The sequence below is a fragment of the Anguilla rostrata genome, chromosome 4, assembly GCF_018555375.3.
Source record: "Anguilla rostrata isolate EN2019 chromosome 4, ASM1855537v3, whole genome shotgun sequence".
In the NCBI taxonomy this organism is placed as follows: Eukaryota; Metazoa; Chordata; class Actinopteri; order Anguilliformes; family Anguillidae; genus Anguilla; species Anguilla rostrata.
Window position 1 is genome coordinate 38,239,255 of NC_057936.1, and position 16,047 is coordinate 38,255,301.

General features: G+C 39.9%; 2 protein-coding genes and 1 long non-coding RNA gene across 5 annotated transcripts in view; 1 reads left to right on the top strand and 2 right to left on the bottom strand.

Moving 5' to 3' along the window:
• Positions 1-2,985, bottom strand: part of LOC135253364 (tetratricopeptide repeat protein 39C-like) — a 28,676-nt gene extending 25,691 nt beyond the window's left edge. Inside the window, exons 1-2 of the mRNA XM_064332544.1 lie at positions 2,454-2,985; positions 2,194-2,341 (exon numbers count right to left, since the gene is read on the bottom strand). Coding sequence (XP_064188614.1) covers positions 2,194-2,333 — 140 coding nt within the window. The 5' untranslated portion in view covers positions 2,334-2,341; positions 2,454-2,985. The remainder of the gene's footprint in view (positions 1-2,193; positions 2,342-2,453) is intronic.
• Positions 1,426-15,617, top strand: LOC135253365 (uncharacterized). Of its 2 annotated transcripts, XR_010329595.1 has the most exons (4): positions 1,426-1,783; positions 5,457-8,463; positions 8,775-8,855; positions 15,530-15,617. It is a non-coding gene; the product is annotated as an uncharacterized LOC135253365 (long non-coding RNA). The 2 variants fall into 2 exon arrangements; XR_010329594.1 differs by lacking the exon at positions 15,530-15,617 and having other exon boundaries at positions 8,775-9,311.
• Positions 6,547-16,047, bottom strand: part of LOC135253363 (laminin subunit alpha-3-like) — a 31,895-nt gene continuing 22,394 nt past the window's right edge. For both annotated transcript variants that reach the window (XM_064332542.1, XM_064332543.1), the window contains 12 exons: positions 15,509-15,649; positions 15,173-15,303; positions 14,666-14,800; positions 12,750-12,888; positions 11,487-11,617; positions 11,154-11,334; positions 10,359-10,514; positions 9,873-10,035; positions 9,347-9,483; positions 8,727-8,817; positions 7,487-7,603; positions 6,547-6,692 (listed from right to left, as the gene is read on the bottom strand). In XM_064332542.1, coding sequence (XP_064188612.1) covers positions 6,547-6,692; positions 7,487-7,603; positions 8,727-8,817; positions 9,347-9,483; positions 9,873-10,035; positions 10,359-10,514; positions 11,154-11,334; positions 11,487-11,617; positions 12,750-12,888; positions 14,666-14,800; positions 15,173-15,303; positions 15,509-15,649 — 1,668 coding nt within the window. The remainder of the gene's footprint in view (positions 6,693-7,486; positions 7,604-8,726; positions 8,818-9,346; positions 9,484-9,872; positions 10,036-10,358; positions 10,515-11,153; positions 11,335-11,486; positions 11,618-12,749; positions 12,889-14,665; positions 14,801-15,172; positions 15,304-15,508; positions 15,650-16,047) is intronic.

Consider the following 16,047-nt stretch of genomic DNA (forward strand, 5'->3'; position numbering starts at 1 on the left):
AATTGCACTACTTGTACATAGGGCCAGTTCAGAAATGTGCAATATCCGAAATTCAATATCTCAGCTGCTAATCATACCATATTGTATTGTTTTATATCTTATTGTTTTATAGGTTACTGCAAATATATACATTTTATACATGTTGTGCATGCATGTTGTATTTCATATTTTATTTATATATTTAGCACTCTAAATTAGTTTAGTTTGAACTCTGTTCTTTTTTTTAATTGCCGTTTGTTATGTGTGAATGCACCGTCAGGATTGCTACTTAATTTTGTTGTACAATGACAATACAGGAATCTATCTATCTATCTTTCACGAAGATTCTACCATTCACCAATGTTTTCTTATTTGGCATTTGTTCTTAGGTAAGAACAGAATCTACGCACACTCAAGAGCACACTTACGCACATTTGAGTGCTGACATGTTTGTGCAAAACAATTGGTTATTGCGTTTTCTTCAATTCTACAGTTGTATAATATTATAGGATTTAAATTATCATTTATAATATTTTTTAATATTTATTTTCATTATTTTACAAAGCATTAAGGTGCTAGGTTCCGCCTCAGAGGGTGGTTGCCTCAGCGGGAGTAAATGATAAAAATCAAACCATTGTAGTGACCTTTTATTTTGGGGGGTTTCAATTATGCAATGTTTGGTCTATACTGCAAAAGCAAATGTTTAAATTTTGAATACAAACTAAGCACTTAAGTAACACTTTATACACATGGACATGTTGAAGAAGAGAACGTCACTAGGGGGGTGACACCAAAATGACTGGCAATACATTTTTTGTGCAGTGTTTTGTGCAGCGACGGGTTTACTCCGATGCAGTTTACTGCCGGTTGATTTAATTAGCGGTATTAATGTGACCAGAAGCGCTTTGTCGTTTGAATGCATAACACGCAATTCCTTGCGCCCACTCCCACCGGTATTTATTTATTTATTTATTTAATTTTTTTTTTTGCCTCAGATTTGAGATCAAACCTTTTTTTTTTTTTTTTTTTAATTCATCAGTTGTGTGCCCTTCTCGGGATACAGCCTTCACTGAACGAGTAATATCATCCCATGCATCTTTTTTGTGTTATTTTATATCCACTACTGGCGCTACTAAATATGACACGTCATTTGCTGTGCACTTCCCGCAGCAAAACCTCCACTTCAGAACTACTGATTTTTTTCTTACGTTTGGAGTCCGGTGCTCCACCGTTTTTAGATTTTCGTTTGGGCATTATTGACTTCGTTCGCTCTCAACTTTTCTTTTCGATTTCTGTGTGCGCACACGGCCCTGCAGTCTCATGCCCTTTTATGGGCATTGGCGGGGCGTTTACCTTTGCTAATTAGGAACAACTGGCACGCACTTTACACTTACGAGGACAATGGGATTAATCATTTTAAGAACACGTGCGAACAATTCTGCGGTTTAAGAACACGTCGTGAATCTGACGTTGAATTTTCTTAGGAAATTTCTCAAGAACAAATTTAAGAAAAAACTTAGGAAGATATTGGTGAATGAGGCCCAATGCTCTAAAGCAGAAATACACCGTTTGACTTCCCGAGCTAGCTACACGACTCTGAGCAGAAGACAAGAGAATCTGAGCCCTCCTGCAGCAGCCTAGGCTCTGTTCGTTGGCAACAGCAGAATGCCCGTGCCCACTCGCTCCACACCTCCAGCGATGACATGAGCTGCTTCCTCACCTGGGAGCTCAGGTGCAATATTCCTGAGTGCGTCTCACTCTCAACCAGGACCAACTGGTGTTTCTGTCTACGAGTGAGTGCGAGGTAATGTGAAAGATACACCAAATATAAGATTTTCAGGTAGGCGGCTAGCAGGTGGACAGGCTACATCGGTGCAATTTACAGTAACGTGCAACACTTCATAGCGAACGTCGCGGTACACAAAGAGACTCAAGCAATTATTTAGCATTTCGTTTATAACTGATATTTTGATTTGCATACAGGCGAAGAAAATAAGTACAAACTAGAAGATATAATTTATTATTTTAGTCAGTTGCAATACCTTATAATTGACTGAACCAGGCCCACAGTGCCTAGTCAAAGCTAAGCTAAAAAGCAACTGGTAGAAACAAGACAGTACGCATATCCGATGTAATAGAGCAGTAGAACGGCAACGCAAGATGCCGGTAGCTGATTAATCGGCGAGGCAATACAACACTATTGGATATTCTTACCTGTATTTCCTGAACAATTCGTCGCTCTCCCTGAACCCGTTGTTGAGTAGCATGTTTATGCCCTGGAGAGCCAGCTCCGCATCGTCTATCCGCTCCCCTCTTGCCTCGACCTCCTGTTGTGTCTGTTCGGGACCCGCCATTGCGTACCCTACAATAATCACAAATGGGTTATGTGGGAAACAAACAGATGAACCGGTATCCACACCCCCGTGTTTAAACAGAAACTAGCCAAATATGCAACAGGAGAACAGTGGTATTACCTTGTGCACTAGGCTATGGGTGGGTAATGCGTGCCCAGTCTCACTTGCAAGCAGAAGCCGCAGACGCCAGCCCCTTTCCGAAGCTTCACGATTAGCTTGCTAGATTGTAGACTGAAGACACACTCAAACAAAAATCTGCGTCAAGTGAGATTTTTTTAAAAGATCTTTCATCATTAATGTTACATTCGTTTTGAAGAGCTTTGATCGCAGCTTCTCCCCATGGCACTTTCAAAAGCAGGACATCGAGGCTATCGTATTTAGGCTACACAAATTTCGGGTTTCGTTTCATTCTCGCTATGATTTGTTTGCCGGTTACCTTTATGTAGCTAATTGTTCAATACGCAAGGTAACATATTTAAAGATTGTTTTCTGTGCGCTGCGTTTGCTTCTTGTTATTCTAATTCCAAAACATTCTACACTCATTTAATGCAAAGAGAGATGTCAAAGACGGCACTTCCCTATCGGACCCCCAGATGAGTTTCTTTTCCTCACCCTTTGCAACAGCGCAGGCAAAAGCGAGAGCCGCTGTGGTGACAGCAGCAACCTCTCACCCCAACGACACACAAACTGGCCAATCAGCGATTAGCCTCGCGGCTGCCGTCAGGAGCTACTGTAATTTAAAGTTCTGGTAATTTACTACAGAATGTGTAGGGTAGGGTAGAACAGGTTTGTGTAACCGACAGTTATCTGAACAAGGAAGGACAATTGAAAATGTGTTGTCAGTTCATTATTCACAGGGTAATTGCATAACACGCACAGTACAGTCTATGTAATTAGTCTTTAATCCACACGTTTGTAGTTGCACAATGCCTCTGAATACGGTAGGCTATTTAAAGCTGTTGGAGAAACCGTTTGAATCCGTAACAACCCATTCATAGGACCTGCCGAGTGGTGAGCAATTTCATCTGCAAAGAAGCCCCCTAAAAGACCGTATAGTTTCTTTTCGGAAAAGCAACGTGTGTTTGGAACGCACAATGGCTCACTCTTTAATTGTCCACTGCAGGATGAAGGCTTTTTGAGATCTCTTGGGAATTGTGGCCAAGCAGATTCAGACAATCCACAGTATGTAGTGTGATGGTTGCCATCAACATGCAGCGGGCATCCTAGACATCATACATACAAGACTTTGGCCAATTGGCCCCGACTTGCTATTCATTTTATATTGTTCTCCTTGCACTGGATGTGTGTCTGATTAGCCTACTTCAAATCGGCTATTATCCAGCCCTTCTAAAGAAGCCTAACCTTGATGCCTCTGTATTAAATAACTATTTCAAAGCTACCTTGCATTCCTAAGATATAATAGAAAGCTGTAACTAAGCAACTGTTAACAGTGATAGAAAATAGAAATATTTTTGAAAAATTCCTTCAAACCTCAAAAAAATTGTTCAGACCTAAGTTTAGAACAACACACAAAAATCTATTTCAATCTTGCAATTGCCAACTCCAAAATATTGCAAAAATAAGATGATAATAAGTTGATTTAAAAATTCTACTAATCACTACGGAAGCTTTGGATGGCCTGGCACCTGAATTCATTAACAAACTCTTAGTTCACTGCCAGTCACTGAGGCTATTTAGGTCATTTGTTCAGGCACCCCTGGCTGTTCAAGAATTTAGGCTAAAAACCAAAGGTAATCGTGCCTTCTCTGTTAGGGCCCCTTATAGGCTCTGGATCAGCCTTCCTGCTATGGTTCAAGTTAGTGTCTGAGTTAGTGTCTTTTTTACGCTATGTCTTAAAACTCATTTTTATAGTGTTGCTTTCATGAATGCCTTTGTTACTTTATTTTACTGTGTTTGCTTTCACTAAATGTGTGTCCTCTTAAAACAGTTTTTAATCTCTGTAAAGCAGATATTGTTGCTATTATTATTATTGTTGTTGTTAATATTAATATTATTAATTATTATTATGATTATTAATAATAATGTGCTCCTGTACTGTTCTGGTTGCTAATGAGACTGGAAAGCAGAACTCTATAGGTTTTCTTTTTCATTGTTCAGAAGAATGCACACTGTTGCTTTTAAGCAAGAGCATTTTTGGAAATGGGACAAAATTTAATTTATGATTTGCCGCCACCTCAAAATATGACAATCTATATTTCCAAGAAAAACCTGGGTTTTAGCATACTGCAAGAGGTCTATTCTAAAAAGATATGAATCAGACTCACAGTGCATACTTGACTTTTTAAAATTATTTTTATTAATAGTTTTGTATGGAGTTTCAGGTGCATATACATATGTTTTTTATATCTTTGCTCTTCTGTAGATGATTGAAGCAAAGACAAGGTGATTATAATTTACAGAAGAACAAAGATATAAAATGGAAATGTGTGTAACAATAGCCTACTTTACTTATTTTAGATAGTGGATTACGCCACTCCCAGGAAGGTGGGAGACCTTTAAATTTGGGAAGTACTTCAGTGACTAGGGTACATACAGGAAATGTATACAGATGTAGGCAGTAACAATCTTTATTGTACAATGAATTGGAAACAGTAAACAGGGGTGGGGGGGGCGGGCGGGCGGGCTGTCTCGTGGTGCCTGCCACTAGCACGGCCCAGCACACCAGAAGAGTTAGGGGGAATGCACACTAATTCCCACACACTAAATAGCTTTAGGCCCTACACAGCAATCAGAAGAGTTTGGGCAGATACACACTATAAACCCCACACCCCTACAGGGCACTTTAACCTGCTACCAGTGATTATTTTACATGGACACAGCCTAGCCCTCCCCCAAAGGAACGAAAATAATAAAAGTACATCAATACTGTTCCAAGGCAGGGTATTACAAGGATACAAACCACAGTAAAATAATTTTGTTACAATATAAAACCAACGATATCAGTTAAAACATGAACAGGTGCACCGTGTCTGCACAGGGCGGCCAGGACTGGGAAATGCAATAACGTACACGGCCAAGGCGGCTAACTGCGAGGCGAACTACTGCGATAATTAATGTTCTACATGCCAGATACCAAACAATGTGCTCTTTTGCTGTTCCCAGCTTGCTCGCCCTGGAGAGATCTCTGTCGCATGACTGCAAAACTTCCTTCTAAAAGGACATCAAGACGGCTCTCCGCTGCCCTTGTAATTGGCCTGATGGATAGCGGCTGGGTATCGGACCCACCCCTCGTCCGGGACACGAAACAGAAGATGATCAATTCATCAATCAAGGGGAAACATCAATCAATCAATGAATGCGGGGGGAAGCAGCCAGCATACGGCCTGGCATTTTAGAGTAACGTCATCACCAGCTCCCGATAAGCATGTCTGCCGTATACATAGGTTCCATAGTGTCATATGACCACACTAAACTATGTATATTTACACAGTAAAAACAGTCCAACACAGCCTCGTTACATATGCACCTAAGATACTCAATAAAACTTTTATAAATCAGTCAAGCATTGACTGATTCTGATTCTAATCCTATTCGAACAGGCCTCTTGCAGTAATGTAAGACCCAGCTTTTCCTTGTAGATATTTATGATGTCATAATTTGAGGCGCTGCCAAATGAAAATGAAATGGCTGAGGGTGAGGTTTTTGCATGTGATTGCATAAGTCACTCGTGATGATGTTAATTTAAAAAATGAAATGTTCCATTTCAGTTTTGTTTTTCTTATGCTGTGAACCAGGAGCTTCTGCCGAATAAATGCATAACCAGTATACCACATTAAATCCGATGACACCAAGTCTATGCTCAGGAGCCTGTTGCATATGCAATTTTTAACATACTGTATTCATTTGCATATAGTTTTATGTGACATTTAAAGAAGAAATAAGAAATATTCCTAGGCATAAAATGGTATTTTCCTTTTTTTTCATAGAGAATTATTCAAGACACTTTAAAACAACTTTTTCCATAATTTCTATTCTTTATTCAACAATTAGAAATGTTTTATTACAAGTGTAAGCTTGTCCCATCACTTGAGTGAGAAGGATACCATGTGTGACCGCCCACCACTTCTTCCCAGCGATCGTTGTGTCAGCGTTAGTGACCAATGTTCTGTCAGCTGTCAATATGATGTCATTGTTCCATTGGTGCACAGTGATACATCAGTATTCAGTGTTCCATCAGTGTTCAGTGCTGTCCTCAGCTTGAAGGACACTCTTGGAGATTTACTGGGCCGAACACTTGAGATGTTTCACCAAGGGAGATGGACTTCCCGTTTATCCGCAGGTTGCGTATGCAGCCAATTAAAGACGACTTGACTGGAAGTTTGTGGTATTGCAAGGTGTCTGGACAAGGGGATACAAGTATTTTAAAAGCACGTTTTGTGTTTTTACATGAAAGTTAACCTGTATCTCCCAGAATAAGGCACAAAATTTTATTTATTTTCAACTGTGTGGCATTGAAATGGTTTGTCTGGGCGCACTCTCTCCATGTAAAAAATTATGGTGAAAACCCAGAACTGCTGCATCTCGTTCCCAGGGTGTTACAGAGTATGTGGCAATCTGCCAGTAAATAACAATACCATTTATTTTGAGAATTATAATTATTCATTGTAATCACGGACAGTTTGCCACTTCACGTTTGCTTCAGGGCTATAGCCTTTTCATGCAGTAAATGTCTCTTAGAGAGAGTCTGGAAGTGTGTTGAAATGACAAGTGGCTCATTCTAACAGCTCAATGATCTCTTAGCCAAGGTAATTTAAGCACTGTAACAGTGACGGTCCATCACTAATTCACAGTGAATGGTCTATGGCTTCTTACTGTATATCTCAGATCTGTATTTGTGCAATCTGTATATGCAGTGCCTTAAAGCTTATCATAGCCTTCCAGAAACAAACCAATTTGCCAGAAGCAGACGTGGAAAATCCAGGTTCATAAAGTAAGTCCTCCCCAGTATTTTGCTCCAAGCATCAGGATTTACTACTGAGTGCAATTCTTTAGCCATGAGGTAGAACTAATGAGTGAAATCAGCTGGCTGAGTTCATGGGAGAAACACATAGCAGGGCTTTTACTTTCTGACCCTTGGGTAATCCACCTCTGGCCAGAAAATGATCTGGAGCCAGTGAGATGTGTGACAATACCTGGAACACCACCGGCATAGAGATGACATTCATTGGTTGTGCCAGAGAAGGAGGAAACTCTTGTGCTCCCAGACTTCTGGTCCACTGTGAGCTGAACCCCAGTCTTCTTTCTGGAAACTTAAAAAATCATACAGTGCATTTAGATCTGAGAAGACCTTATGGGCTGTTCTCTGAAAACATATTATGGAATTCTGGGTGGCTTGCCATGCATTTGTCACTTAATATGGGTGCATAAATGAAATTTATTTAAACATTTCTTTTTCTGAAAATGGTTGTACTGTAATAATCTGTAAATGAACCCTAGGGAGAATGTATCGGTGTCCCAAAGCAAAAGAACTCAAGGCCTTTCAGAAGGTTGTGCTGTAAATGCTTAGTAAGACTGAACACTGTCTCTTGGTTTTAATTTTGTTATGAGACATTTGGCACATTATGTATTAACTGCTGAAATCCACAATATCTTTTATAAGGGAGACCTGAACAAGAAGGCTGCCACGCAAAATTACAGATGATATAAAAAGTGAAATAAAACATATTATATATTCGAAGCAAGTGTGCAAGTAAGCACATGAGAGAGGGTGTGAGAGAGCAAGAGAAAAACAGGAACAAAAGTACAATCAAAAGCAATGATAATTTCCTATTGAATTTGCTACCATTGCCCTAATAACTGATTTGAACTCACTGAGAAGAATTAGTGCCTTAAGCTTCAAATCTTTCTGCAGGCTATTCCATGCAGGGGGGTGGGGTGGGGGGAGGGGCAGAGATCATAAAATCTTTCTTGTCCATCTCCATCCAAGCTTTGGGGACAGTTGGCAGAAGGGGACCTTGGGACCTCAGGCTATGTTCTCCTTCAAGTTTATGAGTAAAGTAGATATATAAATAATAAGAAAGCTCTCCCAGAATAATCTAAATAGGTTCCAGTGGCTGAGCTCCCACATGAACAGTGATGGCTAACCAGCCCTGGAACACAGTGTGCAATGGTGAGTAAGGGCTTTACAGCTTGAAACAAATCTCAAAGCTCTATGATGAACAGTATCTAACATAAAAACACTGAGCTGATGTATTAATATACAACAGATCTGCAAAGTCAAGTAAAGGTAAAAAAAAAGTAGCAGCAGCTAGCTCAGACTCAAATGCAATGCATGACTTGTTTATAAATTAAAACCCGTTAACTATTGTAGATTAGCTGTAGAAGTTAAGGACACACTGGGGAGCAGAGCAAGGTGGTTGAGCTGCACTGTACCTGTCACACGGTGGAACAGGGCGTCACACAGGCCGTCCTGTGTCACAGACACGTTGGATTCACCTGCTGCACCACTCACCTGGAGCACAACCTACAAGAGAAAAGGACATACTGGCATCAGTGGTGCTGGTGGGTACCATAGCGTTTTGGGCAAGAGTAGTGAGTCAGTCATGCTTCGTTTTGTCAATGGTGACCATCAGCATGGTGGGGGAGGTAGGTATGGATGCAGCCCCAGTCATTTGTGGATATGAACAGAGATGGATACAATATTTAGGGCAGAACAAAAGGCTTAAGCCTTTCTAAGAGGATCAGTATTCCTCTAAGAGGCTCAGTATTCCTTCAATACACAGCAGGATTAATCATAAGAACGTTGATTTGAGCCAGTGGTCTTGGTTTGCTTTCCTCCCATTTGGAAAACTAGTGACAGCCATGCTTTGAACTGAGATAGCATATGCAATAAACAGCAGCAGTTGATTCATCCGCTCAATCAGTGCACAAGTCATTTGTTGTTATATGTGCAAGAAGTGGACAGCAGGTAATACTCGTCCTGCAATTAGGTGTCAACAAAGGAGGGGTTACCAATGACGTCATGCTTCAGAGAAGCCAAGTCCTGGACTCACCTCCCCTTTCTTCATGAACAAAGCAAGGTGGGGGTGATGCTGATCCCTGATGTGAAGGAGGATGCCTGTCAGGTTTCTGGGACGAACCTCAAACTCCAGGTGAAAATCAACACCCATAAAAATGGAGTTTGGGCAGTCTGAAAAACGGAAACACTATCACAAAATTGATTTTTAAAAATTCATTTGTATTCTTTGCAATCAAATTTTAAATGGATAATCATAATCTGTGCGATTATTGCAATACACTTTGTCAATTAAAAAAGGTGTACAACTTTTTTTTTTTTTTTACGTTTAAAAATTTATTTAGCTGGGTATTTGACTAAACAATTCAGGTTAAGAATCTCACTCATAGATACAACAGCATTTTTGAATTTATAGACCTTCTGGTAAAAAGCGAATTTCCCTATTGCTGTGGACCAGGGGTTTATTTCAGATGTCGTGCATGTAGGGTTCCTGCTGTCTTAATTTAACAGTGATGTGGCACTTAACATGAGGAAAATTGGTTTAAATGGGAAATATTTACAACCTAAAGCAGCATATGCCCCATTTCCCGAGAAATAGGTGCCTCTCTCTGTATTTCCATCAAAACATAGGGGGGCTCCGTGATTGGCTGGGAGCTCCTCAATCCACTGGCTGTTCATCTTAAAATTTCGAATGCACCCCACCACACTGTCCCTAGGGAAAAGCATCTGCAGGAATAAACACAGCTATGAGTCTTTTGCTGTCATCAGTCTGCTGTGTACAATAAAATCCACAAAGAAGCATATCTTGGTGGGAAGATAATAAATTCTGATACGTACACTGGATTCCTGAAATCACCATGGTGTATGAGAGCCAAGTGCTACAGAGTTAGGTGCATGCACCTGCAGAAAGTGTGTGAGTGCATGTGTGCGTCTGTCTGAATGTGTGGTAAATGTATGTACATAGCGCTTGGACATGTACTATGATTGTGAGTCTGTTTTTATGCATGGTATCTAGGTGCGAAAAGTATGTAAGAAATAAGACTCTTTACCTGACTCCCAGTGTAAGTGGACTGAGGCAGAGAACCCAGGAAAACTGGTGGTTGCAACTCCAGAGAGGAGCCGTTAGTGCGAGATAAGACCCCATCCATTGCACGACGGTGATCCACTACCAGGTGGAATGTGTACATCTCTAAGCTAAACATGACCTGTTCGTAGAGAGGTTAGCATGATGATTACATCATCAGCAAGAAACATAACAGCTGTAACATAATTATGTTTATCTTAAGCGAGGTATTCCTGTGTAAGCACTTGACATAATATGAAACCGCAATCACGATTACATATGAGTTCATCTGTAGTGATTTGAAGCAAGAAAAAGTTGTAAAATTAATTAATTTTTATTGTTTTTTTATATTTTACCACCGGTGGAAAATATTGTTCAGAATTATATATTTTAAAATGTAGTTTGTACTGTAGCTGTGGCATGAAAGACTCATGTCCCGTGTCTTGCAGTATGAATTTAATGATAGCACGCTACATCAGAAACCTCTTGCACATGGCTAATCATTTTTGTGTCATGACTTCCTTTGGCTTTGGCATGGTAATGGCCAGAATGTGTTTGCTGCATATAATTAAAGGACATACTTAACAAACCTAAATATCAGCTATAGAATAGCATCTCCCACAGCCCGGTCTGTGAAACATACTCACACATATGCCTCTGCTTTGCTTTCCCTCACTGAAGCATCGTTCTAGCACATCACATTACACAATACATACGGCACACATAGTTCAGCTAAGTAAGGTGATTTACGTTTTGTTTAATAACAATGTAAATGACTTACCGTGTGCCACTTCCCATCATTGCACTTTTCCTTGTGGGCGATTGGCCGATTCCCCCCGACAGATAGCTTGACTCTGCCTTTAGTCATGTACAGGGCCACGTGACAGTGACCTCGTTTACTGCCGACAAAAAGCAACAGCCCCTCCGCTGACCTGGTCCTGAAGGCTAGTGAGAAATGATGCCTAAGGACGAATGTGACATCACATGTTTTGTTATGTTATGTTTTTGTTGTGTTATGCTATCTTTATGTTATACGACAGAGGAATTTATTCAGATAGGCAAAGTACTTTCTTTAAGTACATTTCTGTTGGAGAGAGAGAGAGATGCTGCCTACCTGTGATTGAGTACCTGTGGAGTGATGTTGTAGCTCAGGTGGCTGGTGGGACCTCCAAGGTGGTAAGCACGCTTGACGGCAGAGGGAAGACTGCACTTAGCAGTGCTGGCACCCCGCCAAACTTCTCTCTTCTGCCCAGTGCAGAGAGATAAACATAGAGGGAGAGCTACTATGAACTGTAGCACTATTTTGTGTGATCATACAGAAGCTAAGGTGTCCCCAACCCTGATCCTGTAAAATCAGTAACAAATTCAAGCAAGACAACTGATTGGTTAACTGATAATGACAGACAATGATGTACGCCCTGTGGCTCTCCAGGACCAGGACTGGGGACCCCTAAAGTACATTACTGTAACACACAGTTTCCCACAGGTATATGCTAACTTTGTGAATTTGTGCTTATGGAGACATGTAAGATCAATGGTTTTTCATTGTTGTGTGACTGTGTTGTTGTGTCACACACCTACTTTACAAACAGTATTAATTTCAGAGAGTATTCATTTTAGTGTTGCACAAGGTCACCAACACCAATACAAATAAGGGCGATAGAGGTGAACACAGCTCACTGTGAACTAGGCAGATTTATTCAACAGAAACATGTGCAGATCACTTGGTCAATGCAACACCTTTTTTCTCCTGCATTTAAGCAATAGACTGTGACTTGAAAAGCTTCTGTACTCCCTATTGCTTTGCTGTAGCAAGATGGACAAGTATAAATGTGTATGAATATTTACACATATTATACTTGTGATGTTCACACTGCCGACACTATCAGATCACTTATATTTTTAATTCAAAATTATTGCTATTAACTTGGCTGGATGGGTATAACAGCAGTGTCTTACTTAGGAATCAAACCTGTGACCTTTAGGTCACCAGACCAATTCCTTACCCATTATACTACACTTTTTTTACAGATCCTTGTCCTTTTTCTTAATTTGGGAAGATGGCTTTAAGTCACTGTGCTTCATGCTGTTAGAACTTTCTCCAGAAACAAGTTCATCGGGAATACTACACCTCTTCATGTGGTTTTACAAGTTTACTACACACCATAAAATCTGATATTGTTTTGACATACAAGGTACTGTTGGCCAGTAAAATGATTAAGATTCTTTCTGTTTTATCTACCTCAGTGGGGCTCATTGGGTAAAGAAAAGATAACTGATGGTGCTGACAGTGCCAACACTGCCATGTTTTCCACTGTTGGTGGCTGCTTTGTGCCCCCAACCATGGCTAGCTTCTCTGTGCAGAAATGACACTTACCCGAGCAGAGCGGGCACGTTTCTGGTCGCCGTTGGCGAGAATGAACTGCGAGGGGCGCTCTGGTGCACAGAAACCCACAAATACATCCCCGCTGGAGTTGAAGGCACTCAAGTCCTCTGGCTTGTACAGGGCACTGGGCCTAGGACAGGACCAGTCAGAGTGGGCTTTCAGTGTGGGGGCTGGCAGTGTTTCAATTCATTCATTTTTATTTATTTTTAATTCATTATTTATTCTGAGCTACGATTGCATGATCATGCAACACTGATTAAATACTTGTTTTGCAGAAACTGTTATATGTCATCCATGATATACTTGATATACTTCCTTTGTAAATGTCCATATTTAACCATCCGTCCATCCATCCATCCATTATCTATACCCGCTTATCCTGAGCACTATCACGGGGGGTCCTGGGGGCCTACTGTGTATGCTGGTATTCGTTCCAACCACAATTGCAATCCTGGAATTGTAACAAGCTATTATTTTTCCTTAATTAGGTGCTTTTCATGTCAGAGGGATTATTTGCCCACTTACACCACCTTGTGTCAGAAATAGCTATGCATGCCATGAAGAATAAAAGTCCCATATTCACATTGTGCTATATTGTAGACGATTACATAAAGAGGTTAAAAAAACTTTTTAACTAATCAAAATAAAGACTGAGGCAAATCAACAGGTTCCTAATTCCTAAAGTGTGGACACCTGGCCATTAAATTTAATCATTTGATAGATAACGAAAAAATTCTAAAACAAAGAAAATGATAAGTCAAATGTGTATTGTGCTAATTAGTTTAAAGGATATATTATGCACTTAAAGCAATTAAACACGTGTTCAGCAACCTAATTAGGAGCCTATTAATTTCCCTCGTTAATTTGATCTGTTAAAAAAATGCTACCTCTTTTTAAGTGATTGTTTCCTAAACTTAAAAAGCAACACAATAACACAATGGAATATTATTCTTCACGCCATGCATAGCAATTTCTGACATAATGTGACTTAAGAGGGCAAATAATTCCTCTTAACATGAAAAACACGTAATTAAAAAAAAATGAACAGCTTGTTAAAAGACTGAGATTGCAACTGTGGTTGGAGCGAAAACCAGCATACACAGTGGGCCCCCAGGACTGAGGTTGAGAACCACTGCCTTAGACAGACCGCCAATCTATCAAAGGGCACACACACCATTCACTCACACACTCATACCTATGGGCAATTTAGAGATTAGCCTTCCTGTGTGTCTTTGGACTGTGGGAGGAAACCGGAGTACCCGGACCCACACGAACACAGGGAGAACATGCAAACTCCACACAGAAAGGCCCCAAGCCGAAATTCGAACCCACAAACTTCTTTCTGTGAGGTGACAGTGCTACCCACTGCACCACTATGCCGCCCTATTTACCCTTTCAATACATGTATATTGTATTAATATTACTTTCAATATAAGCAATATGCACAACATGAATGCTGGTGTGTATGTAGTCTACTTTGGCATATTTTGGTTTATATTCTTCTTGATATTTTGCACTCATTTATTGTTCAGCCAGTGTTTTTCACACATGGCTCCCATATGAAACCCCATAATGCTTTCTTATAATTACTTATACAGTGTATATTTATGAAATAATATATGAAAATGTATTCTTTTATTTTCTTGTTTTACTGAACATATATTTCATTTATTCACCCAGCTCTGGTTTTAAAACACTTCTGAAAATAATGTATTAAAAGCAATCTTAAAAGAATATTATTATTGTATATTATTATTATATGATATTATTCTATTTGCAGAATATTAGCTAAGTGTTGTTTATGCCATAAATGTGGATACATTTAGAAGTATGTTCTGAAAGGTGCTTCATTTTGTAATCCAATATAATAGTGAGCTGTCTAAAAAATGTGGAAACTGGTAAAGGACCTCCTCATGTAAAGATTGGTGAGGCAGCCCTGGAAGGTGCCATTCCCCAGCAGGACGTCCTGTCCTTTAGCAGGGACTGAAGAGGAGAGAGGCTGCACCTGTCCCGAATCCTCTTTGTCAACCCTCATTTCTATCCTGAGGAAGGCATAGACAAATACTGATTACCCATCATATCTCAAAGTAAATCATTCACATAGTTACACAGTAAAATGTCAAATGAATTAGTTGAATTAACACTGGATATTTTACTGTGCATATATATAGAAATGTTGCAATTTTCCTGTTTGAGTCACATTCATCAACAGCCAGCTTAGTTCACAAACGAAATGCCAGAAAAAGGCCAGATTTTTCCCAGACTATCAAAATGGGAACTTATTAAAATCATAATCTTGCGAGTAAATACTCAAATATCCTGATGCTTTTTAACGTCCTTGTTCAAAGATTTGGATGAGGCACACACACAAATACTTCAATATACTGTGGAATAATTAAAGGGTTTTTTCCTACCTTGAACCACGCTTTTCTACTGTCAGGTAGTGCCATTTACCATCGTTGTACAGTCTATTTGACTTCAAAGCCTTGTTGTTCAATTTGAATTCTACAAACCCATCAACCAGGGAAAGTTCAATGTCAGTGCTCTATCAGGAAAAAAATATGCACAATTTCAACTGAGGTACAGCATTTGCATCTTTTGATAGACGCTGATCATTTAAAATGTTAAAAAAAAGCAAAACTGCACATCTTTCACCTTCAATACGACAGACTAACAATCAAATTTATTTGTCAAATCAAATGCTTAAATTTTGCCTGGTGGGAGGGGTAGTTTAGCGGTGAGAAATGTACCTCCTGGCTGTTTTTCAGCAGAATACCCCCCTTCTCCATGCTCCTGAACCCCAGGGAGATGGTCACATCAGCGGTCAGCTTGAAGCCCCTCGGTGGAGCAGAGAGGAAGCCACCCAGGCCAAACGTGGACTCACGGATTGCCTGAGGTTAAACAGAGGGCCACGGATAAAGGGCTCCCCCTACAACACTGACCTACTGATGAGCTATTAGCACCACTGCGCTCCATACTTACTGATGGGCAACAGTATAGTATCATGATTAAAAGTATTATACAGCATTTACTAATGAGATGATAACAACACTATACAGCATATAGGGACAATATTAGTTCTGAAAAGCGAAGTTACAATGCTGACAGTACTCCAGAGAATATTTACTTTTTGGATAGTAAACATTTGCTGATAGTTGATATTGTTGTTGATAAATTGTTGATAGAACTGATTTGTCACCACTGCACTACGCATATAAAATTTGGAGGGTCATATTACAGCATAAAACAAATACTTTATTTTTATTTCTTATTTCTGTTTACAGTAGGG